This window comes from Podarcis pityusensis, assembly GCF_964106645.2.
Source record: "Podarcis pityusensis genome assembly, chromosome: 1".
NCBI classification, from domain to species: Eukaryota; Metazoa; Chordata; class Lepidosauria; order Squamata; family Lacertidae; genus Podarcis; species Podarcis pityusensis.
The window spans coordinates 45932162-45960067 of record NC_138028.1 but is presented as its reverse complement, the minus strand read 5'-3'; the positions used below and the strand labels follow the sequence as shown (position 1 = coordinate 45960067).

The 27906-nt window shown below is 40.1% G+C and overlaps 1 protein-coding gene and 1 long non-coding RNA gene across 5 annotated transcripts in view; one reads left to right on the top strand and one right to left on the bottom strand.

The window, feature by feature from the left end:
• Positions 1-134: 134 nt before the first annotated feature.
• Positions 135-27663, top strand: PSEN1 (presenilin 1). 4 transcript variants are annotated; one of them, XM_080993627.1, is made up of 13 exons: positions 135-239; positions 7442-7572; positions 10960-10998; positions 13453-13712; positions 14390-14482; positions 14827-14968; positions 16196-16263; positions 17267-17487; positions 20080-20178; positions 21350-21436; positions 21956-22132; positions 23424-23542; positions 24163-27663. In XM_080993627.1, the coding sequence occupies exons 2-13, from the start codon at positions 7489-7491 to the stop codon at positions 24316-24318; spliced, it is 1545 nt and encodes a 514-aa protein (XP_080849753.1). In that variant the 5' UTR covers positions 135-239; positions 7442-7488; the 3' UTR covers positions 24319-27663. The 4 variants fall into 4 exon arrangements, with proteins under 4 accessions (XP_080849753.1, XP_080849754.1, XP_080849755.1 ...); XM_080993628.1 differs by lacking the exon at positions 10960-10998; XM_080993629.1 differs by lacking the exon at positions 14390-14482.
• Positions 22155-27906, bottom strand: part of LOC308474353 — a 39374-nt gene continuing 33622 nt past the window's right edge. The window contains exon 3 of the long non-coding RNA XR_013984664.1: positions 22155-22329. This is a non-coding gene — a long non-coding RNA (uncharacterized lncRNA). The remainder of the gene's footprint in view (positions 22330-27906) is intronic.

The following is a 27906-nucleotide window of genomic DNA, read 5'->3' as shown; positions in this document are numbered from 1 at the left end:
ATAGACAGCTGCGGTCCGCCGAGGAGAAGCTCGGCTGCGCAGGCGCACCACCACCCCCGAGAGAGCGTGAGTGGGCGGGGACGAGGCGCCGACTCCCGAGGGGAGGGGGAATGGGGGCGGGGCTTCGGCCGGAAGCGCCGTGCGTGTCGCGGGAGGAGGGGGTGGGAGGGAGGGGGTTGTGCTGTGAATTCGGGCCGGGAAGAAAACAAACCGGTGGGACCGGCTTCGAGGGGGGACAGGTAAGGAGAGGTGGGCCCGGGGCGGGGAGCTGCGAAGAGCGCGACGAGGAAAGCAGGCCCGTGAGGGGGAAAGGAAGCGGGGCTCCTCCTTCGGGGGGATGGGGGCCCTTCCCCTTCTCCTCGTCACGTCGCCCCTTCCTCACCCGAGCGTTTCCGAGGGGAGTCATGGGACTCCGGAGGCAGCCTTCCCTCACACCTCCGTGGCCCTCTTTGTCTCAGATCAGAAAGGATGCCCCTCCCCACACGAAACCTCCTCCTGCCTTCAGACACTTTAAACAATACCGGCTGGAATCCCACCTCCCCGCCTTTCTTCGTGGGTGAAAATGCCCCGGAAAGAGGGCGGGTCTCTTCCAGCCACTCACGCGGACCTCCCGTCCGTGTCGGAAGTGTGTTGAAATCTGAATTAAAGGGCACTCCTAGGCGTGTCTACTCATTAGTAAGCCTCGTTAAGTTTGTTGTTGTTTAGTCGTGTCCGACTCTTCGTGACCCCAGAGCACGCCAGGCACTCCTGTCTTCCACTGCCTCCCGCAGTTTGGTCAAACTCATATTAGTAGCCGTCTCGCCCCTTTCGTCCCCTTTTCCTTGTGCCCTCCATCTTTCACAACATCAGGGTCTTTTCCAGGGAGTCTTCTCTTCTCATGAGGTGGCCAAAGTATTGGAGCCTCAGCTTCACGATCTGTCCTTCCAGTGAGCACTCAGGGCTGATTTCCTTCAGAATGGAGAGGTTTAATGGGATTTATTCCCGGGTAAAGGTGCGTAGGATCGCGCGACCTTAAGTGATTTTGAGCCTACAGCATAGCCAGAATGGACTTGGTGTGCTAGCAGTGGCTTTAGAAGCTCTGAGTGGTATTCTAAGTTTTACTCGGAGAGTAGACCACTGGAATTGATGGGATTAGTTGCGTTCATTAATTTCACTGAGCCTACTCTGAGTAAAGCTTAGTTGATTTTTACCCTCTGTGTCTTTTATAGTTGTACAGAATGCGGACACTTGGAGCTTATGTCATCATGGAGTTGTGGTAATGGGGAAATCTTTTGTCTGTTGAAAGTTCTCTTCTGAGTTTTTTTTTAAAAAGGTGCTTTTTCCTTTGGCACAGTGTTACGATAGTACTGGACTGCTGTTTGTGTCCAGTTGTTTTCTGACTTATTTCAGAATAAAGACTAAGTGCTCCTTTTGAAGTATGTTAGCCAGTTCTTTTTTGCTTTCCACCAGAGGTCTTGAAGCCTCTAAACTGGTGCTTATCAATGAGATGCAGAAATATGCAGCGATGCACATAGTTCTGATTGGCTGTACTGATGAAATTTGGTCTTAGGTCTGCTTTGCTACCCCCCTCCCCCTTTAAAAATTGAGTTTTGAGGAGATTATCTGATAGGAGAGGGTTGTAGATGACTTGGATGGTATAAGACCTTTTTTTAAAAAAATCTAACCATATTAAAAATTGTAAAAAGTGCAAATCATTCGTATAGTCTGGATAGTAGAAAGTTGGACTTTCCCTTATTTCTTTGCATATTTATCATATGTAAAGTAGGGTTCTAATTGGCATTGACAATGGAAATATGGGACCCAGCAGTGTAACTGGGGTATATTCCAAGCTAAGTAAGTAATATTCTAAGCACTCTTGGAAACAAGTGAAAATGAGGTAATGCACAGAATTCCTTTTTAGTGCTTTTGAATTGGCCACGGCTCCTTCTAATTGCTATTACTATCACATTTCAAAAAAGTTGGCAGGACTATCATAATCTGTCTAGACTGTTCATGAATTGATTGGTTGCTGGATTATGTTTTCCTGTCATTTTGTTTCAGTGGTTTCCAATCAAATAATGTCTGTTAAGAGAACACTGCACAGGAACCTTGGTTAGTTCCAACCATGATTAATGTCACTGCTAACATAATAATTTGTTGTCACTTGAAGCTAGTTTGAAATTCTCTGTTAAGGAGGGCGCTAGTCATTGCTATCTGTAGCAGCTAAGCACAACTAGGTCCAGCAAGACAAATTTGTGTTCTAGAAAGTAGAAAGGATTCAGTCCTGTGGTCCACTCCTGACTGCTTAACTGTGATTAATTTCCAAAAATTATAGTGCTCCCTTCATTGTAAAAATAATCTCAGGGTGAGTCACAATAATAGTAGAGCATCCACAACATAACATTGATAATAGAATATTGCTAATATGCAGATTAGCATCTAAAAGAAATACAGCAACCCTTAATGATACAACAGAAAACTACTACTACTTCTTTGGCCATCACTCGTAGCCGAGTAAGATTGTATTCCAAGAACACAGTTTTAACAGTGAGTCCATAAGTGACTGTGAATGCCAGTTCTGGATCCACACATCCTTCCACAGTGGGGACATAGGTTTACATACTGGAGTTGATCAGATAACAAGGTTGTGTCTGTACTGGCTTTGTGTTGTAAAGCATCTCTGTGCTGACAATAAGTATCCAGAGAAATGTTCCTGTTTAAGAACAGATCATCTCTACCTGAAATAATAAAGCATTAATATGTTTTTAATCCTATTTACAACCTGTCATGCACTTTCTTCCTGTTTTTAAACCAGCTTCATTTCTCAGTTCCCTCCAATCATTCTAGTTTGTTTCCTTTAAAGTTTAATTCTCATTCATTGTGCCATGCATGCAATAACTTCTAAAATCCACTTGGTCCACATGTGAGATATTTCTTAATAATTAATACATGTATCCGTTGTAGTCAGAGGCTTTTTCTAGGTTGCTTCCACATAGTTTATGAAAGTTCAGTGGAAATACTACAGAAGAGAGTACCAACACTTCTTTCAAAGAATCAGTCTGAGTAAAGTATATCATTTATTTCATTAACAAATGTGAAGAAAATTATGGACTCTGTTTTTATAAGCATTGCAACATCCTTCCTTTATAATATTCTCCACCTCCCACATTCACTCCTCCACTCTATCGATTTTTATCAGAATGATAACTGGCAATGCTAACTGCAAGAATACCAAACCAGAAAAAAGTTAACTGTCTACTAATAGATCGTGCTCATTTATTACTACATATGGTGTTCAAATATCTGACTTTTCCCATTATTGCATTCCTTCACTGATAAATGGCTGTGGAGAAATATGTATGGAGTCTTATTCAGCTCTCTTAGTAAAATATAGTAACAGTATACTACTACTCAAACATTGCTTCCTTAGACTTGATTAATAGAATACAAACTCGAATCAACAACAATAGATGCTATGACTATATATTTTATTTTTTCTCTGTGATTGTTTAATGCTGTCCTACTGGACAGTTAATAATATTCCATGTGTGTATGTCTCATAGAATAAAGTCAGTACAGAGTGAACACTGAAATCTTAAGCAGTTTTCGGTGAAGGTGAAAGCAATGATCAACTGTCTGAGCCTATGCAATTATTTATTCTAGACATTCTTCAGGTGGAGCTTGGCCAAGCTTGTCAGTAGAAGAAGGATTACTATTATACACATCAGCTAGCCTACCAATCTTGCCACCAGGATGGAAAGTATAGAAACCATCATTCCTGATTGCATCCACAAAGCCTTCTTGGAGCATCTGTTCATGATGATAATGAAGTGTTTCTGCCAGTGAACTCTGTAGCTGTCTTTTATTTTAAATCTCAGAGCAGGCACATTATTGAAACAGTATTTTTCACTGTACAGTCATACCTCGGGTTGAATATGCTTCATGTTGAGCGCGTTCGAGTTGCGCTCCGCGGCAATCTGGAAGTAACAGAGTATGTTACTTCCGGGTTTCACCGCTCACGCATGCACAGACGCTCAAAATGACGGCATGCACATGCGCAGAAGCGGCGAAAAGCGACATGCGCGTGTGCAGACATGCCGTCGCTAGTTACGTTTGCTTCTGGATGCGAACAGGTCTCTGGAACGGATCCCGTTCGCATCCCGAGGTACCACTGTATAGAATAAATAAGTCTAAAGTGTTGAAAATTTCCCTTGTCTCTCTCTGTTGGTTATATCCTACCTTTTTATGTAATTTTCTACAGGCCTATGCTTGTTTCTTAAATGACCTTATCCAAAGAAGAGGATGGAAGGGCAGAGTAGATTGTGTCCCTGTGGTATAGTAAAGAGACATGGGTGACTGATTTCAACTAATTAGTGTGTTATCAAGTTATTATTTGAATAATTGCATTCACCATAGGTTTAAGAACGCTAGTGTGTAGACTGTATTTGGAAGTTTAAGAAACAGTTCTCTTGGCTCTGGTTTTGCAAAACTTTTTTTTGTAATAATGTTGCACCTAGTAGAGCTGATTGGCTTGTCTTCCATTCTTTCTTTTATGTGTCTAAAACTAAGATTTTCCCCATCCTTTTGATTTTTCAGAATTACCATATATCAGTATGAGATCTTATTGTGTACATATTATTCTAATTGGTTTTCAGAGGAGGTGTTTGCATTGTGTTTAGATAACAGTTAGAAATCTTGAATGGCTGTCACATTTGAATCTGTTTCCCTTACTACCGCCCATCAGTTCCATGTTTCTATGTTGCAGACAGCTAAGGCTTAGAAGTAATTTCCATTTAGCAATGTGGAACTTTTCCGTTGTGCTCAGTAGGGCTGGGCAATATATCGATATATCATCCAAAACCGGTTTGAAGTTCACATCGTCATAATTGTTTCATAATATTTGAGCTGTCAGTATATCACGAATCACAATGTATGTAAGGACTAGGCGATAACTGGTTTTCAGCATTGCAATAACTCACCAGCTAAACCTCACAATATCACCAGCTAAACGTTGCAATGTTATCAGCAGCTAAACCTCACACAATATCACCAGCTAAACTTTGCAATCCATCACATCTGTAATAAGGATGAAACTATATAGAGGTGAACAGGACAATATCCAGGCAACTGCTACTACTTAAGAAGTCTAAAATGGGTAAATGACAATATTATCAACCACCACACAGTCAGTTTCATCAGCAGTCAAGCCAAAATGCATCCCAACAGGACTTTTGGTTTTGGCTTGGCTACCAAATGGTGGTATGCAGGACAATCCAAAGTACAGCAATGAGTCATAGTGAATACATATAATCTGGGACTGCCAGTCTGCCAGCAGGAGGCAGAAACAGCTATGGCAGAAACAGCTGGCCATGACCGCGGTATGTGTCGGCAGTAGAGGTGACAACTTGCAAGGCCTCGTTGTGACAGCCCAATCAGTGGTGGCCTGCGAGTCCTTGTGGTGGTGACGGGAGGGGGCAATAGTAGCAGCGGCAGCCTGCAAGGCCTTGTGGTAATGGGAGATGGTAACAGGCTGCGACGCCTGGCAGCGATAACAGGGAGTGACAGCAGTAGCCGCAAGGCTTCGTGGTGACAGCAGGAGGTGGCGGCAGTAGTGGTGGCAGCCTGTGAGGCCTCACGGCGGTGGCGAAAAGTGGCAGCAGTAACGGCAGTGGCTTGCGAGATCTCATGGCAGCGACAGGAGGTGACAGCAGTAGCAGCGGCCTGCAAGGCCTCGCAGCGGCGATGGGAGATGGAAGTAGTGGTGGCAGCCTGCAAGGCCTTGCAGTGGCGACACAAACAGTGGTGGCCTGCAAGGCCTTAAGGTGGTGATAGTGATGGCAGGAGTGGCAGTGGCCTGCGAGGACTTGTGGCAGTGATGGGAGGCAGCGGTAGTGTCCTGTTGGCCTCTGCGTAGTTCCTTATTTCAGATATCATGATATATCAATATATCGTGATGTTTAGCTGGTGATATAATGCAATATTGAAAACCAGTTATCGCTCAGCCCTGGTGCTCAGTACCTTCTGCCAAGCTGTTTCCTATACATTTCCCCCCACCCCACCCCCCAGTTTATTAAGTGACCTCTCCTATCTTTAGGATCTTCTTTCAAAACCCAGTACCTTAGCACAGCCTTTCTGCAACCAGTCTTGTCTCAACTTACTTACACTTCTACTGCCATTTGACATACCTTTTCCCTTCCTTCTATACACTGGACCCAGAACTTACACTTACCTTTCATTCGTGATAGGAACCTTAGGTGGGTGAGCAATAAATAAATGGAGAGCAAGGAAAATACACCATTCCCTGCTCTCCATTTATCTATTTTTCCTCCCCCCTGCTCACCCAGTGGGTTTTCCTTCTTACTGGGCTCTGGGAAGGTTGCAGGAGGGCTCTGGTAGCATCCTAGGGCCAGGGCCCTCTCATGATCTCAGATCCTGGTAAGCAATCCTCTGCAGTGTGGGAGGGGGCGGTTCTGGGTTTACTGACTTTGCACGATTTTGCCTTTGTGCACAGACTCCTGCAACAGAACCTTAATGTAAGTAGCAGGCCAACTGTATATTTATAAATCCTGGGTGTTCCCTTTATTCCTCATTTCTGGTGAATATAACTTGTAAACTGTGTGTACAGCACATATCAAACTTTGGCAAATAGTGGTAATGGTGGTGTAGATTAATGTTTTATATTGATTTAGGAAACCATCAGAACCCAACAAATTTATCAGATGGTTGCATGTAAATATTGGTTTCTTTCTGATGTAATCATTTTAAATTCTGTTCTTATCCCTTTTGAGTTGCTTCCTTAACCACTAACAAGAAATTCTAGATCACTTTCACACTTCCTGGTATGCCAGATTTTTTGTGGGGGAGGTAGATATGTTGAGGGAAGATGGCAGACAGCATGTTTGTCTAGGCACATGTTCCTGTCTTGAGCACTATCACCATTTTGTTTTCAGGGGTTCATTGGCCTGCTCCAAGCATAAGCACTGCTCAACTTTCTAGCCATGGTTTAGAGATAATTGAGTGTGTTCTGTGGGTTCACAGGCTCATCTTGTGTGAGCATTCCTCAGTCTTGTGGCCAGCTGTGGTTAGCACTGTCTCTGCTCAATGTCAAAATTAACCATAGGAAGTGACAAACAACCATTTTCAACCCAATGGTTAGAAACTGGTTTGTGTTAACTATTGTTAGCTTTTTAACATCAGTGCAAATATATGAAACCACAATTATCTCTGAAAGGGGAGGGAGTGCCCACCCAGGACAGGAAGAACAAATGACTCCATGGTGTACAACAGATCACCTAGCAATAGTATGGAAATAGTTAGATGGTCAGGCAGCAGTGTACTTGCATTCAATTACTTTCCCCTTCACTCTTGTCTTGAAAGCCAAAAGCTTAAAGCAAGAACATCATTTCAGTTCAGGGTAAGCTAACAAAGGATTTCAGACTCTCTCTTTTTAAAAAAATTACAGTTGCAGTATCTCAAGAAGAAGGAGCATTTGTGGAGTACCAAGTTCCAATGGCAGAACTATCTGCACACTTATCACAAGTCCAGCGTGGGCAGCTGAGAGAGAACTTGCCTGACAACCATCAGACCAATACTGTACGTAAGGACTGTTTTTTCACATGCCAGATTATAAACTACATATGGTAGCTGTGTTACAAAATGCTGAAAGATTGTGTAAAGCCTCTTGTGTTTGTTAAATGGGTCTTGTAATCTTGAATGTCATGAAGAAAGCAACATTTAGCAGGTGTAGTGAAGTGGTTAGAGCAGGTATAGGCAAACTCGGCCCTCCAGATGTTTTGGGACTACAACTCCCATCATCCTTAGCTAACAGGACCAGTGGTCAGTGGTGATGGGAATTGTAGTCCCAAAACATTTGGAGAGCCGAGTTTGCCTGTGCCTGGGTTAGAGGTTCAAATCCATGCTTGGCCATAAACTAATTGTGTGATCTTTGTCCAGTCACTATCACTTAGCCTAACCTACCATTATAAAGTTGTTTTGTAGATTAAAAAGTCATGTGTGCTGTCTTCAGCCCTTGGAGGAAAAACAGGATAACAATGCAAATAATAATAAAAATAATATAAATGCATTTAAGGGGAAAAAATTCCTGTTTCATTCTTTGCTAAATCTTTCACACCACATGCATATTATACTACTTTAGAAAGCAGTGACCAGTAAGCTCTTTAACTTTGATTTATTAAGTTATCAGATTGTATACACTGGTACCTTGGTTCTCAAACTTAATCTGTTCCGGGAGTCCGTTCGACTCCCGAAACCGTTCAAAAACCAAGGTGAAGCTTCCGATTGGCTGCAGGAGTTTCCTGCACTCAAGCGGAAGCTGCATTGTATATTTGGCTTCTGAAAAGCGTTCACAAACCGGAACACTTACTTCCGGGTTTGCGGTGTTCGGGAACCAATTTGTTCAGCAACTAAGCCATTTGGGAACCAAGGTTCCACTGTACTGCTTAGTTTTTATAGACAGTACAGTTTTCTTTTATTTTTTTTGCTGTGTGAACATTAGGATTTATTTGTTTATGTTTTATTAAAATATTTACAATCTGCCATTTGTCTGTACTGGTATCAGGGTGGAGCACAGAACAAAAAGTAAAAGCAGCCACCTAAATAATAAAATAAACAGTACTGTTAAAATATACCATCAAGCAAAAAGAAAATGTCTGAGAAAAGAAATAACTCTTAACCTGGTGCCAACATGAGGATGGCATTGGTGCCGATTGTAAGGAAAGGGTGTTCCATAGACAGGGTGCCACTACGGAGGAGGCTCTGTTCCTTCTTTTTCTTCTCTTACTACACATAATGCTAATTTAATGGTGCAACTGATGTATCACACTTTAAGAAATTGGCACTGCATACTGTGTTGTGGCATCTGCTTGAAGTTTTGTACTTGTAGTATCCTCTGTATTTACAACATACTCTTCCAATCTCACTTGCCTGATAAAGAACCACAATCTGGGCTCAAAAGCAGATGACTGATGAAGTAACTCTGGAAAACTTCTTGCTTTAAACCCTTGTCTTGTAAATCACATTGTGAGGGCAATGTAGCCTGCAAAGTGGGTTATCTTTTAAATAAAATAAACAAAAAAGGCCTTATTCAATCAAAGTTTCTGAAGATCTGAATTCAATAGAAAGCTGCGTGATCTAGTTCATATTCAGAATTACTGGCCTTGTTCACCTATCACAGTAAACCACAGTTAATGGTTTATGGTCAACATATCGGTACTGGATGTTTTGCTCTTACCCACTTCTGCTACATAGGTAGAAACAAACCAAGGTATCTGACTTAGCCTTACGTCCAAATTAGTGTGGGCCACAGGCCATTTTCTCCAAACCATACTCTTCAGCTCATCAGCTGATGTCACTTGTCACTTAACTCTCTGCTCATCACCTTATGAGTTAATGTTAAAACCTGCTCAGTTTGGCAGAATTACATGCAAACCCCTTTCTGATTTCTTGATTCAGGAAGGGATATGCTTTGGAATCCAATGCTAAAATGTGGGATGGGGGCTTTGTATAATACTACCTTGCAAGATGCTTTGAAGTCTTGACTTTGGGACTTTCTGCCTTGTTAAATTTATGGCAGTTCAAACCATATGCAATTGCAGGCAGCTTGGGCCAGTTTTGGAGCCCCACAAGCTATCAAGGAAGCCAAGAGAGGATTTTACATCTTAAGACACATGAGCGTCATCTCTTCTGATCATTTAGCTTACTCATTCAAAGCTTCAGCTGTTTCATCAGGTCACTGCTAAATTCTGGACCTTGTCTCTGTGTCCTGATCCTCAGTGAAATTTTAGAACTCATAAGGCTTCATGGACAATTTGGTCATTAGCTTTACCAATAATGTTGCAATACATTATGCAGGGAAAGTCATGTCTTTTATTGCTTTAACTGTGTTGTACTAAATTCATTCAGAATGGGACTTTTAGAGAAATATCATAGCACGTGCTGAACAATGAGGGGCCAAACAGAAACTGACATTTGTGAAGAATTTGTAAGACATTTTGAACCAGTATTATTTCGGTATCATTTACAAAATCTTAAACGGCTTGTGCCATAAAAGTGGAAATTTCAGTATTTTTTATTAAAATAAATGCATAGGTATGGTTCCCATTCTGAGTGGCCAGTCCAGATGATGTTAACTTGGCAGGTATACACAGGATCAGCATGCAGGAACAGCATCATTTAAAAAATATTATTGCTCCCTAATTTCCTGACAAAGATCGCAGACACTTGTAATACCTTACCAGTTCATTGCTTTTCAACATGAGTTCCAATGCTTTGAACATCTTTTTGAAACCTTAGTGCCAAGCAGACCTCCCAAAAGTTTCCATGCTGAATGTGAAGGTTTCTCAGCATTAGTTCACCCAACTCCTGATACAAGTTTTTCAAGTTTCCCTGAAAATGTCTTGCATCTTAAGAGATAGTAAACACATTCATTTATACTGAATGACCCAGAATCTGTGTTTCAAATATTGCCATTTTCACATGCTACTTGAAAACCATTTATGGTAAGAGCCGTAGTTGGAAAAAGGTTTCCCCCCCAAAAGGTTCACTTACTGCACTGACTCCTTGCAGAAACCAAGGCTCATCCTACATAGAATCCTCAGTAATTGAAGAGTCAGTGGTCCAAAATTTGGCAAAATTTTCAAACCCTACACACCATCATATCTCTTTCCTGGAGCTGCCTTCTGCATTTCCAGTTGGGTGAAAAGGCACTGACATAGTTCAGGAAGTTTGCACGTCCCAGTTCTGCGCACCTGGGACTATTGCTTGGGTTTGATATTTAACTCTTTTTTTTGATAGTTGCCAAGGCTGCTGTTTATCTTTGGTATTACTCATTCACCTTGAAGATATACAGTCATTCTTGCCCACACACCAGAAGTGCAAGGGTCTGGTTCAAACCTCTTTCAAGGCTTTGCTTCCATAATGGCTGATGAAACTGAGGAATCTGTTCCTTTGCTTCCACTGCAGGTGGCACCTCTGACCTGTGATCTGTTTAATGCTAATCAGGTAGGGATTTGTGTTTTGTCTGTACTGGAACAAAGTGCAACAAATATGACACAATCCCCAGTGTCATAAAATGCATCTTTGCTCAGATATGCCTGCAGGTTTCACTGTTGTGCATTATTTTATCTTCTGTTCTGAATCCTCAGCACAGTTCTTACTTGGAGTAAGAACCATGTCATAATGTCTTTTTTCCGTCTTTGTGTACTTGTGGCCAAAACCCATCATGCCACCCTTCAGAAGAACTGATACGAAAACTATTTAGTTCATACAGCCTGTGAAAATTAACTCCCTGTAGGAAGCAGTCATCAATATTCACTTGCAAGTGTCTTTGAATTGTACTTAATACTGCACTTTTTCCCCCTTCCAAGGTAAGGGCCAAAGATGTTTCTTTGAATCCATCAACAGTTATTTTCAGTTTCTTTAAATAAAAATGTGATGCACTTGACTCTCACCAGGAGAGGAAATTTAGGATCATGGATGTGGTTGTGATGTATATTCCTGTGATCTGTATTCTTTTATTATGCTATAATGTTGCGGCTTTTGGGAGAGTAGTTTTACGTAGATATTTTTTCCTCTCTAAATTGAAATTATTTCATATGGTGTATTACGTTTGAATGCTACAACAGCATGCAAGCTAATGTTTCATGTTTTTATGCCACCACTGCCAACCTCCACAATCTCATAAGCATAGGTATTACTGCTCTTGTACCTGCTCCTGTCTTGTGGTGATGCCGTACTTGTTTATTTCCAACACCCTTTCATAATTGGCCTGTGTTCCCTTTGCAATTAAAAAGCAATTGGAGAAGGCAGAAGTGTAGGAATGGATATGGTTGCACTTATGGGAACAAAGGATAAGTTCAGTCCTACTTTGTTACTGCTGTTGAGGATATAGATTTTACCTTGGACACTCTAGCACAGCATTGGCGTTTATTATTTATTCACAAAATTGGTTGCTACACTGACACCATACCTAATGCAAGTACACCAAAGGAAGGAAATGAAAAACTTGGAAATTTTTGAAGTCTTCTTGCTTATATCTGCTTCCTGTTTTCCTACTTCCTCTATTCCCACCTTGCTCTAAAGGATTACCTTTCCCATACCAGAAGGTGCAGTACTTTTGCATAGCATTCAACTGAAAGGGAGGCACTTCTCAATGTCATTTTTGGCAACATTGAAAAGCACGCTCATCCCCCCAGTTTAATTTATTTTATATTTTGTAATTGTATCAAAAAGGCTGGAGGAAATCTTTGTCTCAGGGTCATGGCAACATTTCAGTTCGGAGTGATATCAGCCTCTAGCCAAAATTGATATTGTATTTTCATGATGTCATCCTGTTCATTACATCATCCCTGATTTGCTGTCACTGTATGACTAATTGAGGGGGGAATCAGTGCTGTGAGGAAAGAAAGAAAATGGTACAGCAGAGTGAAAACATTGGCATAAAGAAGGGGGTGGGGAAACATTCCTGCATATATTTTTTAGGAAATACCTTGGGACTCAAATCCAAATGCATTACTTTCTATCCAAAAACCAAATGGGAAGAATATCTGACGCAGCCATATTATTTCAAGGCCTCGACTTAATGCCATGAAGCTCTTCTTAAGGGAAAGGTGCTGTGGCAGAAGGAGAGGCTGCTATTTACTAAATGCCCTAGTGGAAGGAAAAGATGTGTATCAGTAAAAAGCACATGAATCCTAATGTGCTTGTGTGTTCCTTGTTAAAATACTGAATGTAAATTGCAGATTTTAAAACGTTTTTATATCTCTTCAGGTTGTAAAGAAGCTTCAGATAGAAAAGTGATGGGAAAATGTTGGGGAACGAGGAGACTAATAGGTTGAATTTACCAAAGCTCTTTCCCCCAAGAGCTGATTCATTTTTTATTTTTTATGCACATTAGTAAACAGCAATATCAAGTAAGAATATTGTAGACAAAATTATTGAGGTAAATTAACTTTGGCATTTGTCGCATATGTAGAAATGGTACACTAATTAACTGAATACAGGTAACTGATATCTGTCTAATTAGCATAATTACCCCTGAGGATTGTAACACTAACTGCCCTGCCTAACATATGCTTTCTTTCTGCTTCATCTACAAGTGCACATTTACCATTTATCACTTCTTTTTCTTACAGTGTGACTGTTATCATCAATTGCCCCTGTATATTAGATACTCTGCTGGTCTTTAGATCCTTTCAGCTGAATCTTTCCTTTATTTCACATGTTGCCCTTTAGTAATATAATTTTATTATCCCTATAACTGGCAACTTCATGGGGCTCCTGGCGATGTCCTGTCTGGGCACAGGCGGGGCCCACGCCCACTTAGCTTCAGCAGTGCTGCAGCATCAAATGCTGCCAGACTACTCACTGAGCTCTGCCCTTTACGATTACAACATGGAAAATACATGTTGCATGCAGGTGCTTATGGATCTGGGATTTTTAAAATTATGTTTGTAGAATGACAACGTTGAAAGACGGCGTAATGAAAGCAGCGATCGAAGAGGCAACGATAATCCCGGTTCAGCCTCTAACGGGCAGCCACAGCACAGCACCCGGCAAGTGGTGGAGCAAGATGATGATGACGATGATGAAGAGCTGACGCTGAAATACGGGGCAAAGCATGTGATTATGCTGTTTGCGCCAGTCACGCTTTGTATGGTGGTAGTTGTTGCAACCATCAAGTCTGTCAGCTTTTATACGCGGAAGGATGGACAGCTGTATGTATTATTATTTTTCTTTTTTGCTCTGATGTCCTCTGAGATCTACCCCCTTTTGTGTTCTGCCATTACACCAGTCTTTCACAGTCATACAGTGAGCAAACAGGAAGCAGGAGACAAATGTTCCCTTGGTTGTGCTTTCTTTGGGGGGGGGGCTTCCTCTAGCTGCTTTTCTCCCAGCCACGCTCTAAGACTAGAAATGAGCTCTACCAGGAGAAAAGCAACTGGGGGGGGGGAGGCAGTTTTGGAGGGGAAGGATTAAGCTGCTTCTTCCTCCCACTTCTCTTCTTTAGATCATTCTGGACCCAGGTCCCACTTTAAATGACCCATATTATAATACTGTACACTGTTACATCCAGTTATACCTTCAGTGACATTCTGTGAACCAAAGGATAACTTGAGGTTTCTCATTTTATAATGACAAGCAACATTGCTCCTATTGTTGCATTCCCATGTAAAGTCAAGTTGCACCTAGTACTTTATAGATAAATAACCCAAGTTTTTATTCTATATGCTCAAGTTCTCAGTCTTAAGAGTTTTTTTTTAGCATGGTAATCTTTTATTAACCTCACTACAAAAAGTAAGCTTTCTGACTACAACGTATTTCCTGTGTCTGCCTTTGGTTTTGTTCACAAGTGAATGAAATATTAAATTGTAATTCATTCCATATCCACTAGATGGTGTGGGCATAAAGGCATTACAGTGGAACCTTGGTTCTCGAACGGCTTAGTTGACGAACAAATCAGCTCCCGAATGCCAAAATCCCGGAAGTAAGTGTTCCGGTTTTCGAATGTTTTTCAGAAGCCAAACATCTGATGCGGCTGTTGGCTATTTTTTCTGGGGCGCCAGCGCCAATTGGAAGGCGTGCCTTGGTTTTCGAACGTTTCGGGAGTTGAACTGACTTCCAGAACAGATTAAGTTCGAGAACCAAGGTTCTACTGTATTTAGAAGAATTATGGCTCGGAGTATGTACTGTATGTGCTAATGCTTGCTTATTTGTTGAACTCTCCCTAGGGTTGGTCTCTTGCGCTTAGTCAAAAACTTACCACAGTTTAAGAACACATTCATATTGCACAAACTTCACCTTTTACTTTTTATCTGTATTCTATTGCAGCATCTACACCCCATTCACGGAAGATACAGAAACAGTTGGACAAAGGGCTCTGAATTCTATTCTCAATGCTGCCATTATGATTAGCGTCATCATTATCATGACCATACTCCTGGTTGTGCTTTATAAGTACAGGTGCTATAAGGTGAGCTCAGGTTTACTCTTACTGTATCGAGGCTATTATTGAAGCCTTCAGCATGTCTGTCTCATTGTTTCTAATAGCATACCTGGAATATTTTCAGCATACAAAGAGCCAAAATAGTTGCTAAAACAGTGCCTAAGCTAAAGATCAACTGTGATAGAGCAGCACAGGATGATAATAATAAAGAGAGCTGTTTTTTCGATATTTCACTATAGATAAGGATAGTTATGAATATCTAAATTGGCAACTAATGTGTATTTTTGACTTTAATTTAGTGGGCCTGTTTTCAGGGAAAGAATAAATATTGAATTAAATTAAAGCACCCTTTAAAAGCTGGGAATAATATGGAAATGTGCAAAAAAAAAAAAAAAAACCACCCCAACCTATTAGAGAATGGTTTTGTTGCATGCACTCCAATCTCTGATCGGTAAGAGACTCCAGGGGTCCCAGTGCTTACCCAGGCACTGGGTAGTTCTGGATTCAGCACACAAAGCAGGTCAAGCTGCTGTGTCTCTCCAGCTTCCTCCTCTAGCTTCAGACCAGACTTAAGACAAAGGGCTCACTCTTTACTGATGTTTTCCTTGATCTTGTACTCCTAGGATGATGTAACGTTCAGCCAGGGGGGCAAAGGCCCACGCATTTGTCTCTATAGCAGTATGGTCACTCTTGCCTTGTGTAGCTGAAGGGAGCTTCCAAGCCCAGCTAATCTTACAGAGAGACTGGCTTGACCGGTTCAGTGGTTCCCTCTGCTAGATTCCAACCTAACAGATACATCATCACAGACTTGGAAGGGACCCACAGGCATCCTCCAAACCAGCAGCCCAATCCTGTAACAGGTTATTTGGACCTCTTGTAGTCTTTATTTGTCCATAATGCTGGTTCTCCCTCCCTTTGTCATGGACTGCATGTACTTATGAAATGAACACATTTTACTGTGGAATATATATGTACTCCACTCTGTCAAGTATAACCATCTCCCTATGGCACGTTAAGCCAAACCTTGGCTTAGTTGCCACACACACTCAGCTAAAAAACCCCAGAAGGAGCCAATCACCTGTGACGTGAACCAGGTTCTTGTCTTATTGACCAACAAATGACAGTTTTCTTTTTTATTAGTAGTTTAGGTGTATGTAAAAAGAAAAAGAAAAATTCCAGAAAAACGGGCTTCAATTTTCATTATTATATTCCTTGTGTATAGTAAAATTATACTGTTGTTTTTTGTGTTTTCAGGTGATCCATGGGTGGCTCATCGTTTCTTCACTCTTCTTGCTTTTCTTTTTCTCATTCATTTACTTAGGGTAAGTTTACAAGTATTTTGACCTTTAGAAATGTTAGTAAGTAAGAGGATTAGCAAATTTTTGTTGGCTTGTAAAGTCTGTACCCCTTGTAAAAAGTAAATATTGAAATACATCTGGAGTAAAGAATACCACGGGTGCAGCACTGCAAAGCTTTGTGTATTTTTCCTTGGACATTCCTCACAGCGAGGAACTAAGGATTCTTAATTCTCTAAGTCTTGTAGTCTGAGCTGTAGAAGAGTGTGCTTCTCAATCAAGACTAAAATAGAGATATTCAACCTTGGGTCCCTAGATATGTTGCAAGTCACATTATCAGACCATGGGTAGTCAAACTAAGGCCCGGGGGCTGGATCCGGCCCAATCGCCTTCTAAATCTGGCCCGCGGACGGCCCAGGAGTCAGCATGTTTTTATATGAGTAGAATGTGTGCTTTTATTTAAAATGCATCTCTGGGTTATTTGTGGGGCATAGGAATTCGTTCATTCCCCCCCCCCCCAAAAAAATATAGTCTGGCCTGCCACAATGTCTGAGGGACAGTGGGCCGGCCCCCTGCTGAAAAAGTTTGCTGACCCGTGTCCTAGACCATAGACTAAGCTGGCTGGACTTGGTAGGAACTAGGAACATTTGGAGACCCAGAATTGAAGAACTCTTCTCTGGAACACGAGTGAATGGTGTTCAGTTATAGCGTAGAACACTTACATGTCTCACTGTTGTGATTACTTTTCCAGTTACGGAGATTAGAAGGAGGTAAAAGGCAATAAAACAATGTGATGCACAGGCGAGCCTAAAAGCATGACACCACATTTGAAATGAAACTTGAATCCTGTGTTTCTTCTAAATGAATTCCCCACCCCTAAGCTTTAAATCTAGGCTAGGAAATGAAGAAGAAACTTTGAGCTTGCTGCACAAAATGCAAACATAATTTGCAGGGTTGACGGTTGCTGTTTCTTCTCCACCATTCTTTGCGTAACAAGTTTTTCTCTTAATCTTGTGTGTGTGTCCAATAGGGAGGTTTTTAAGACTTACAACGTTGCCATGGACTACTTTACCCTAGCGCTCATGATCTGGAACTTTGGAGTGGTGGGAATGATCTGCATTCACTGGAAAGGCCCTCTCCGGCTCCAGCAAGCCTATCTCATTATGATAAGTGCTCTAATGGCCCTGGTATTTATCAAATACCTCCCTGAATGGACTGCCTGGCTCATCTTGGCAGTGATTTCAGTGTACGGTAAGATCCTTCAAACACATCTTTTACTAGGAACAACATTGACTTACTCTGCTTTTTTCCACTTTTATATTTAATGCCTAGAAAACTAGAATCAAGAATCAGACCCTTTTACTTGTGTCCTTTTGAAGTCTAAGAAATCATACTGTGAGTCTGTAGAATACTTTGATTATTCTTCCGTGTGTGGACTATTCCATCACAAGAACAATTTATTTTCAAAGCATTTATTTTCCCCAATCCTTTGCCCTCAAGGCAGCCTGTCTCTGGTGAAATGAGATAGGTGATGCTAATGGGAGAGAGATATCATTCTCAATACCTAAACTCAGAAGACCTCTGAAAAAGAGGGAACTAGAACTTTTCCATATTTTACTGCTTGATAGCAGCCAGTCCTAAGAAGAATCTCTTAAAAAAAAATCTCATAACAAAAAAAATTGTTATGGAAAATATCTAGTAACAACAACTCTTCGTAGTTTGCAGTTAATAAATTAATACCATCTTATCTTTTATGACATACTTCCTCCTTGGTGATGCTGGACTAGATTTACCTTTGGCCTGATCCAGCATGACTTTTCTTAAGTTAAGTTGCTCTCATTCTAAAAAGAAAGAAAAGGGGGAAAGAGCAGATTTGCGCAAGCCATGTGACAAGTTTCTTCCCAAGCTTGATCTGAGGTGAGAATTGTGATGTCTTTGCAGCACTGAACAGTAGAGAACACAAAGAGCAGCCAAATTCCCCAACGGCTAAAACATAAATTACTGTAGGAAAGTGTTCATTTATCACTTTAGTTAAGCGTTTAGAACAAAATCTACTTTTAAGTATAACAAACATGTCATTTTTTTTTATTTGCACTCTTGTTTCCCCCCAAGACAGCAAGGTATGATGTAAAGGGAAGGATTCCTCAGGTTTTGCCATTCATAATTTTTGAATACTTACATCAGGTTTTGGCTAATGCTAAACACCTCTAGTTTTTGAGCCAGATCACATTTAAATGTAAGCTTTACCTTTTTCAAGTGGGAACAGGAGCTTGGCAGCCTTTTGAGATATACACACAGTGTAAAACAGGTTTGTGAATGTCACATGCTTTCTCCTCAAATTGTATTTGTTCAGGAAATCCAAATGACCTTTATAAAGCATTCTTGTTCATCTGCATAAGATGTACAGAAACAAAGGTTGCACATAAACACAGATGTTCCGTGTCACAAGATTATGCAGATTTGACAGTACCATCATATAACACTGTCATCATTCAGATTCTGCACTCAAAATTTGTTTGTTATGCATAAAGACAATTTATATAACTGTTATTAACATCTATGCTGAATATGAAAAGAATTGCCAGGTCACGTGGAAATACACATTTGCATCTGCGTAAGACTGTAAGTGAGGATGTTTCGTTCAGGAAGAGTGGATGTTTTTCACGCTATTGAATTTCAGGCACATCTGGTGTGTGTGTGTGTGTGTGTGTGTGTGTGTGTGTGCTGCTAAACAAAGTGATGGCATTTAATTTGGTAAAGAGTGTCTAAGTGTCTTAAAATTACATAGTTCTAGAGATAGCCATGTAATGTTCAATTTTAAAAAGAACCTGGAGAATAGGCTGTGTCATGTACATGTTGTAAAGGTAGTTTTATTCTTTGATATGTGAGCTAAAACTATTGAATGCCCAGGTGCTAACATGTTTTTGAAGCCTGCCAGAAGCAGCCACATAGGGTGGAGCAGGAATAGATTTAAGCCCCAGAGGCCACATTGAAATGGAGGACAGCCATCATTTGCTAAGTCTGCCTTGCCCCACTAGTTAAGTCAGTTAATAAAGATGCCTGAACTTTTTGGTATCCATGGAGGGAACTTAGAAATGATCAGACTGGAAAGCTCATAAACAGATACATTACTCTGGTTGCTGCATATATATATATTTTCAAATAAGACTTTATCTTCACAATTGTGAGACCTGTGAAGATTTGGTTACTGTAATATTTTGTCCACAATGTGGAGAGATATACAGGCAGTATCCTAGCACATAACCTGAAATTTTCTGTAAGACTTCTTCCTGCAGGAGCACTGAACTGCTTACTAAGCTCTTTACCTGATCTTTGACATCTGAGGCACAGTTTTTACTATGATTTATTAAATTTGTATATCGCCCTTCATCCAAAGATCACAAAGCAGTTCCCAACATAAATATCCAAAAGGAGAACACAAAATATATAATAAAACAAAAACAAACCAATTATGCCCCCCCCCAAAAAACCACACATTTAAAAGGCAGTGGAATGTTAATCAGCAAAAGGCCTGGTTATAGAGAAACGTTTTCGCCTGGTGCCTAAAGATATATAATGAAGGTGCCATGCAAACCTCCCTGGGGAGAGCATTCCACAAATGAGGAACTGTTTTTAGGACTCACCCTACTCTTTTTATGTAATTTATTTTTACTGATTTTAATATGGTATTTTTATACTGTTGCAATCCACCCTGGTGTCCTACGGTGACTGCTGAGGTGTAAGCAATCTCCACTTTTAAGAAACTGTATTGCTAAAGTTTAGTTTTTTTTCTGGACAGGAGTTTTTTCTGTGTGTGTTGACCCCAATGTTGGTGTCTTTCAGATCTGGTTGCTGTATTATGTCCTAAAGGACCTCTTCGTATGCTAGTTGAAACCGCTCAAGAAAGAAATGAGACTTTGTTCCCAGCACTCATTTACTCATGTAAGTATACAGAGTTGAGTTTTATATTCTGCAGCCTACTCCCAAACTATGGATATTAAAAATTCATCTGATTTTCTGCTGAAGTTGTGTGATGCTAGATGTGCAGCTGTGTTGTCGCGTTTTCATTTCTTTGGGACTCAGATCTGCTGTTGGCTCAAGAGCTTGGAACGTGTTCTGCGTAGGATGTCCCAAGATGAAAAGAACATTATGTTCTACCTTAATTAAAAATGGAAAGAGAGAAAAAGGATTTGGCCTGGTCAAAACACCTCTAATTGTTTTTAGCAGTATTAACTTACTGCATTTATATCTTTCTTCAGTGGATCCAAGGCTGGCCCTGTTTACAAGCATTTATAAAGATACAACTGAAAAATACAAAGTTCATCTTAGAAATTTGGGAGATCTCTGCCCATTGATTTGTATGTAACTTTCAAGGATTCCTTTCAAGGATTCCAGTGTTCAACATTGAAAGTAGAACATTGTTACACCCTGCAATTTCATGCAGATAGCGGTACAAATGATTTTATGGTTACGAAACTATACAAATAAAACACACGTGCCTGTCTATTTGGATTAAGTCAATCTGATTTCTTTATACTAATCCGAATGATTCTACCACGGGTGTCTACTATGCATTTGTACTGGCAAATTTCTTTTTTTAAAAAATAAATAAATAGCCTAATCATACTTCTATTTGATTTTGACATTTTGTTTCAAATAAAGATTGCATTATAGTTTTATGCAATAGAGCGTGGGTTTTTTTAATCAGCTGGACTTACGACTAGCCTTTCCAGCACTCATTTACTCATACAAGTGATTTAATGGTAGCTGTGCGGTTAACAAACAGAGAAAACAGCCTGGTTACTGTCGTCTTCCATTTTTTGCTGTATTTATTTGTTTATTTAAAATAATTTTTATGCTTCCCTTCAAGCTCAGTAGCAGATGAAACGTCTTGCTGGCTTACAATCTAAACACCAGGTTTACAACAGGGATTGGGAGGGGAGAAGGGTTAAACAAAACCAGTCACTGGTTCCTGAAGTTACAAATAGCATAATGGAACCCTGGAAGAAGAAAAAAACCTTAAAAATATACTTTCCTGTAATTGACGTGTAGTTAAAAAAATTAAAAATAGGTAGCAGCAGTTAATTAAGGATATCTCTAATTTTTCCAATAGCAACAATGATATGGCTGGTGAACATGGCTGAAGAAGATCCTGAATCTCAAAAGACAGCCACCAAAAACTCCACTTACGATAAACAAGGTGTGTTTTTTCATCTTTGATTAGTTTAGTTCTTTTCACAATGACTTACCGATCAACTTACAAGTGACCCTCCTTTGCTAATAAAAAGTACATTACTCATCATGTACAAGGATTTTATGAAATTGTATTAAAGAATTTTGCTTTCTGTGATTGGTACTGGAATGGTAGTTGGCGTAATGACACATAATGTTAATTCTTCTGGAATCCCATGCTCTTTTCCTTTCATCTCCATATCTCCTGCAGACATGGAACAAAAATCCTAAATAACAGTTACAACGAGGACATAAACATAAAGTACTATTCTGTTAAAGATAGTTTTCACGATGTTTTTAGATGTCCAAAACATTGGATTCCAACTGTAAAATTAATCCTACAATGTATTTTATTATAATTATTATTTATTAAATTTGTATATTGCCCTTCATCTGAAGATCACAGAGTGGAAGTTCTGTTACATGAGCAGAGGTGGTTCTGTTCATGCAATAATTTTTTTGGATTCAGCCCATTTTCTCTTTTCAGTTACAGCAAATCAGAGCCAGAATGCAAGTAGTGAGGCAGATGATGGAGGATTCAATCCGGAATGGGTGCAGGAACGAGATCGTAGAATAGGGAATCATGAATCAACCCCTGAATCGCGACAACCTGTTCAGAATCTTCCCAGTAATTCACCAGCAAGTGATGAAGACCCAGAGGAAAGTAAGTAACATTGCCATATAAATATATGCTCACTTTGTTGTTGTTATTTAGTCGTTTAGTCGTTTCCGACTCTTCGTGACCCCATGGACCAGAGCACTGCTTGAGTTGTATTGAATAGGATGAAAATACAGAGGCCCTCCTGTTTTCTGTTAATTGAGTGTTATGATTCCAAAAACCTTGCCAAGCTGCTGATTATCCTAAAAAAATAAAGCTAACTCATACAGAAACCATAAACATAGGTTCAATTATAAGGTTGCATCATAATTAGACACATGTAACTTTATAAAAATCATTATAAGAATTTTGTAGGAGACACGAGGCACTGAAGCAATCTTCCAAGCAAGCAAACTTATCATTTTATGCACAAACTGCAAGCTCCGAGCAAATTATTTGCTTTCTAGGCAGAAAAACTGAAGTTGTTTTTTACCAGAAAGTTGTAATCAAGTAAGATGCATGATGAGTGTGCCATAATTTCAGTCAAGGACTTCCCACTTGATGATACCACTTACATGGCAGGGAGATGACTAGGAAACGTGTGGGGAGAAGCATAGAGGTATGTCGGGCTGTATTTGTAATGTTGTAGGAAGGCAATGTAGTACCTGACCACATTGTTAAGCCGCTACCACTACAATTTCCCTCAGCTTCTTGGAAGCAAAGAGAACACTGAGCTTACTGTGGAGTCAGAGGCAGACTGCAGCCTCTCTACATCATGGGTGGAGGACCTTTGGCCCTCCAGATGTTGAACTGCAACGTCCATCATCCCTAGCCATTGGCCATGCTTGCTGAGGCAGATGGAGGTTATATTCATCAATATCTTGAGGGCCAAATGTTCCCCCCCCCCCGCCTCTCCAAGTTCTACCCTATGATTCTCGGTCATCTGTTTCCACTCAGTCTGAAGCTGTACACTTAATTTACATATGCTGATGTGGATGTTGTTGAGTGTCCATCCCCCCCTCCCCCCCGATTTCCGTTCTAGTGATGTGCACTCACTCATCTTCTTGAGAAATAAAACTTCCAAGAAATAATTTGTGTTTCTGCTTTTTCCAACTCCCTGTTTTGGTTCTTAATTGACTCAGTGGAGTTGAAATCCTGGGACTTGACCATATTTATTCAGGTCACATCTGTTTGATTTGAAATAACAAGCATTTGGCACATTGCCGTAATATCGCCAAGAGAAGGGCAGCAGGAAGAACCAAAATACTTTTAGCTGCTTAAGATGGCCTTGATTTCTGGGATGAACGACAGGAGTCATTTTGTGCCATTGCTTAGTTCTTCTCCTTTTCCTCGGCAGGGGGAGTTAAGCTTGGCCTAGGGGACTTCATTTTCTACAGTGTCCTAGTCGGCAAAGCCTCGGCAACGGCCAGCGGAGACTGGAACACAACTCTAGCCTGTTTTGTAGCCATTTTAATTGTGAGTATAATATTAAGGTAGCAATGTTAATGTTCCACTCTAAGTAGCAAAGTGAAGTCATTACTACTGCATTAGGGGATTCTAGAGATCACATTTCAGAGCTCTATTCTGTGGGATTTGTTTGTCTGCCTTGCCGGTCAGGCAGCCTCATTAGCGCTTCTTAAATGTGTGTTACCTTTGTTTTGTCCCCCTCAAAAATCAGTGGATGAATTGTGATAGATTCTGAACCTGGTATGTATGTGAAGAATGTGCATACCCAATTCGAATTCTCTGCATGATGCTGAGCCACCAACACCTACCTGCCTGGTGGAAATGAGGCTTTTCAGCTTGCCACTTTGATGATCAGTTGAAAGAGCCTCTACTCCCTGCAGATTCCAAGAGCAGACGGGCTCTGCTGTTTAACTGAGGGAAGCTGAGCTCAGAATCTGCCAACAGATAATACCCGGTGGCCATATCCATGTTGTATTTTCACTCAAGAAGATAAAGTGTGTGAATCATCTGTAGAACATTCAGTGCAAATAGTGCTTCTTGGAAGCAGGCAAACATAGCCTGTAGTATTTTGTGTTTGTTAGAGTTCCACTGTCTAATTTGTGTGTCCTTTTTTGTCTTTTCCTCCCCAGGGCCTGTGCCTTACCCTCTTGCTGCTTGCCATTTTTAAAAAGGCCTTACCAGCTCTTCCAATCTCTATAACCTTTGGGCTCGTTTTCTATTTTGCCACAGATAACTTGGTGCAACCTTTTATGGACCAGCTTGCGTCCCATCAGTTGTATATCTAGCACACTCAGAGTTGATCACCCATGGACATTTGTAACGACTGTAGCAAATATGGGAGGGAGCAAAGATTTTTCCCTATTTCTTAACTGCCGCTGTGCTGGGCACTACTGGTTTCTTCTCTTTTTTCCAAAAAGGGTCTCTTAATGAAAGGGTTATAGCACATTAAGTCTTCAGCAAACTTGAGTTATACATCTTTGAAAGGACCTTATGTACAAGATACCTATGCTTTCACCAGCAACACTTCTGTTTAGCATAGTGATTCCACCTCCACCCCACTGCTGAAGAGTGCTGAGAATTGTTGTGATGCTAAAGAAAGGGAACTGGTAAATCAAACTGAGCTATCTGAACCATTTGAAGTCAGCCTGGCTCTGGAACATCAACTCTTGCATCCCGGCTTCCACTCTGGGTTACCTGGAGAACAGTAACTGGACTTTGGATGAGAAGATTTATATCTTGTCTAAAGAAAAAAAAATCATGCAAGTCATTCTGTGTGTTTTGTGTTGAATTTAAAAAATCCTAATTATCATTCTGGCACAAAACCCTGTGTGCAAATTTGCACATTTCTAGCATTCTTTGGCACAAAACACACACTTTCTGATTATGCTGCCAAGTGTTCATTGGATTCCATTTACAACAGGTTCGTCATGAGATCAGAGTTGGGGTCCTTGTTTTTGAGACATTTTTAATCCTATATTTCTCCCTGTCCCCCCATAAAAATATGCTGAATATTTAATGTCCTTTCAGCATTATAATGAACATTATAATCTATAGAAGAATGAGAGATTTGAAAAGCTGTAGAAAAGCAATGAAACACACTGCAACCAAAAACATTTATAGTTTTCTTTTCAACAGAGTGGTGAATTTTGGAATTCCATCTTGTTTTCTCAGACTTTTTTTTTAGCATTTCTTGGGAACATTTAGTAAAATAGGATGTGTTTATACTGTAAAAGTAAAAAAGAGTAAATATTTATTTTATAAGACTGAGGGCTGACACATAACATTTACCCCCACAGGACTGTTATGTAGCAAACTCTGTGAAAGCATACATGTGAAAAATACTACATCTGAGCTGGTCACACATATGGGTTTTTGAGACAAAGTCTATATGCAAAACAAGTTCATCCTCTGGCCTACCCATTGGATAATTCCAGAAAAATTCTTGTGGTAACCACTTGTAGGGTAATTTAAAAAACAAACTTGTATTCTCCATTGGGAATCATTCCAGAAGTACTCGTATAGAAGTGCCTGCTATGTTAGGAAAAAAAGACCTAAAACCTACACAAAGACTATATTGGCTATGTTGGCTTTCTTCTTTGATTGCCTCGACTTGAGTGCCCTTGAGAATGTCAGATGCACCAGGCTGCAACCTAGAAAGTTAAACATCTCTATTGAAATGAGATGTACCTACCTACCTAATCCTGTAACACTGAACGGCTCACAATTACCTATTGAATTCAATTTGGATAAACATTAATAATGTGGAAAAACTCACTGTGGCTCTCAGGCTGAGATAAGCCAGAGCAAGCTGTGTAAATAACAGCTTTCTGTTTCCAATATTATTTGAGGAATAGGATCTGAAATGAACTACTGATTGTCAGATGATAAGCTGTTGGTGTTTTGTTTGTATTTGTACATTGTTCCTCACTTGAACGTTCATGGGGGGGGGGGGGAGACTCTGTCAGTATGATTCCTATAGAAGGAGATTGACAAAGTCTGATCTACATCTTAGCAGAGCAGTGCAGAGAAGTCATCTTACATGTGATGTTTATCTGCAGAAAGAAAGAAACTCTAGTCAGCGCCCGCAGAAACCAATAGAAGTCTTTACATGAATTTCAGGAGGCTCTGAGAAACTTGCTTAGAATTGACTCGCACTACTAGTTTTTCCACTGCTAAGATCAATTGCACCAAGTTTGTTAGGCCTCTGTGAAATGGGGAACCTATGTCTGTACAGGTTAGGACTATGGTGGAATGGGCTTCTGTGCCAAAAAAATAAATCCCTCCATTTAAAAAGACAACATTCCTCTTTCTGACTTGCTAGTTGTCTAACCTTCAAGTTAGAAAATTCAAGATGGAAAGTGTTTATTAACTAGTGCATCGAATACAGTAAACTTTAAATGAAGTAAACTAAGTGATCTCTTTTGGTCTTGGCTTGCACCTAGGAAGTAAAAGTTGCACAAGAGTCTGAAACACTCACTAATTGTATCTTGTAAAATATTAAAAGAATTGACTGCATTGCTGCCGGTTTCTTAATCAGTGGCAGCAACTAACATGGTTTAGGTTTAGTAACCAAAATCAAAACTTGGACACAAGAGACGTGTGTATTTAATATAATATTCATTTGGAAAGTTGTAACCCAGGAGAGGTTGCTAGGTACTAACAGCTTCTCAGGCAGGACTAAGTCATTCAGTAATTTGAATTCACTTGAACACATTAGATTACAGTACCCTTCAAAAGACAAAACAACTGTAGTGTACTGTTTGGTTAGATATGAATATAGTTCCTTATTGAACAGGCCATCAAATTTGACCTTAACACAGAAGTCAGTGTTCTATTGCGAGCTCTGGTATCTGCAATTCTGCATGGCTCTTTTAAGGGGGATTGCTTGTAAACAGAAGTTTGAAAATTCAAAGCAAGAGTTACAGGAGTACTACTGTGAATGTGGATTTTCTATGTCTTTTCCATATAATGGAATTTATTAATAGATTGACAACAGAAATGGGAGAGGCGTCTGTAGCATACAGTATAGTAGCATTTTAGAATGAGGCATGTAAGTTCAAGTGCCATTTAGAAATGTTGGGTTAATGCAGTTTATTCAACCTTGATGGTTACCAAACTTTTAAGGGCTGTAGTAAGCTGAAAATAGCTGAATCTTCTTGAAGTACAAAACACATCCTGGATGTCTTTGACTTGCAAGCTCTTGATATTACAGTTAGAGCAGTTGCTTTATGGTGTAGTAAAATAAGCAAATAATTGGGGTACATTACAGAGGATGATTAGAATGAAGAACATTTAAGGGTTTTTTGGTAAATTGTTTTGGCAGCTATGTGTAAAGGCCATTATCAAGAAATCTACAGTACTTGCATTTGTACAGTGGTGTGATTTTTTTAATCTCACAATATTGGTCTGTCAGTGGGAATACTGGAAATGGGGTAGAATTGAATTATTTTACGCTCTAGCATTTTGTGTTTTTTTTTTGTTTTTTCCAAACACTGGTTTGTATATAACCTGAACTGAATGTGAATAAGTCTTTTTAAAACACGTTTCCAATTAAGATATCATTTTGATAGGTTATTGCAATTTTCCCTGTATTTATCTGATTATTAAAAATAAAGAATGCATGGATCCTATGACTTTTTCATTATTTTTGCCGAACACTTTGAATTCCAGAACAGATGAAAATCTTGATTAGCATTTATATAATGCCTTTCATATTCAGTTTTGTTTTACAACAATGTGGCTGTTCCCATCTAGAACAAGAGTTCCCCTTATCCCTAGGACTAGAGTAGAGATGTCTGAAAAACCACCAGTCACAGTTACAAAATATTGGTATATGTGGGCACAGGGGTCATCGGCTGCCAATTACTGACATT

Bases quoted from the DNA above. Each gene is read 5' to 3' on its own strand.
- PSEN1 (XM_080993627.1), top strand. From the start codon at position 7,489: ATGGCAGAACTATCTGCACACTTATCACAAGTCCAGCGTGGGCAGCTG. The intron at 20,179-21,349 runs GTAAGTATACAG...TTTTTCCAATAG, and splicing joins CCCAGCACTCATTTACTCAT to CAACAATGATATGGCTGGTG. The intron at 22,133-23,423 runs GTAAGTAACATT...TTTCCTCGGCAG, and splicing joins TGATGAAGACCCAGAGGAAA to GGGGAGTTAAGCTTGGCCTA.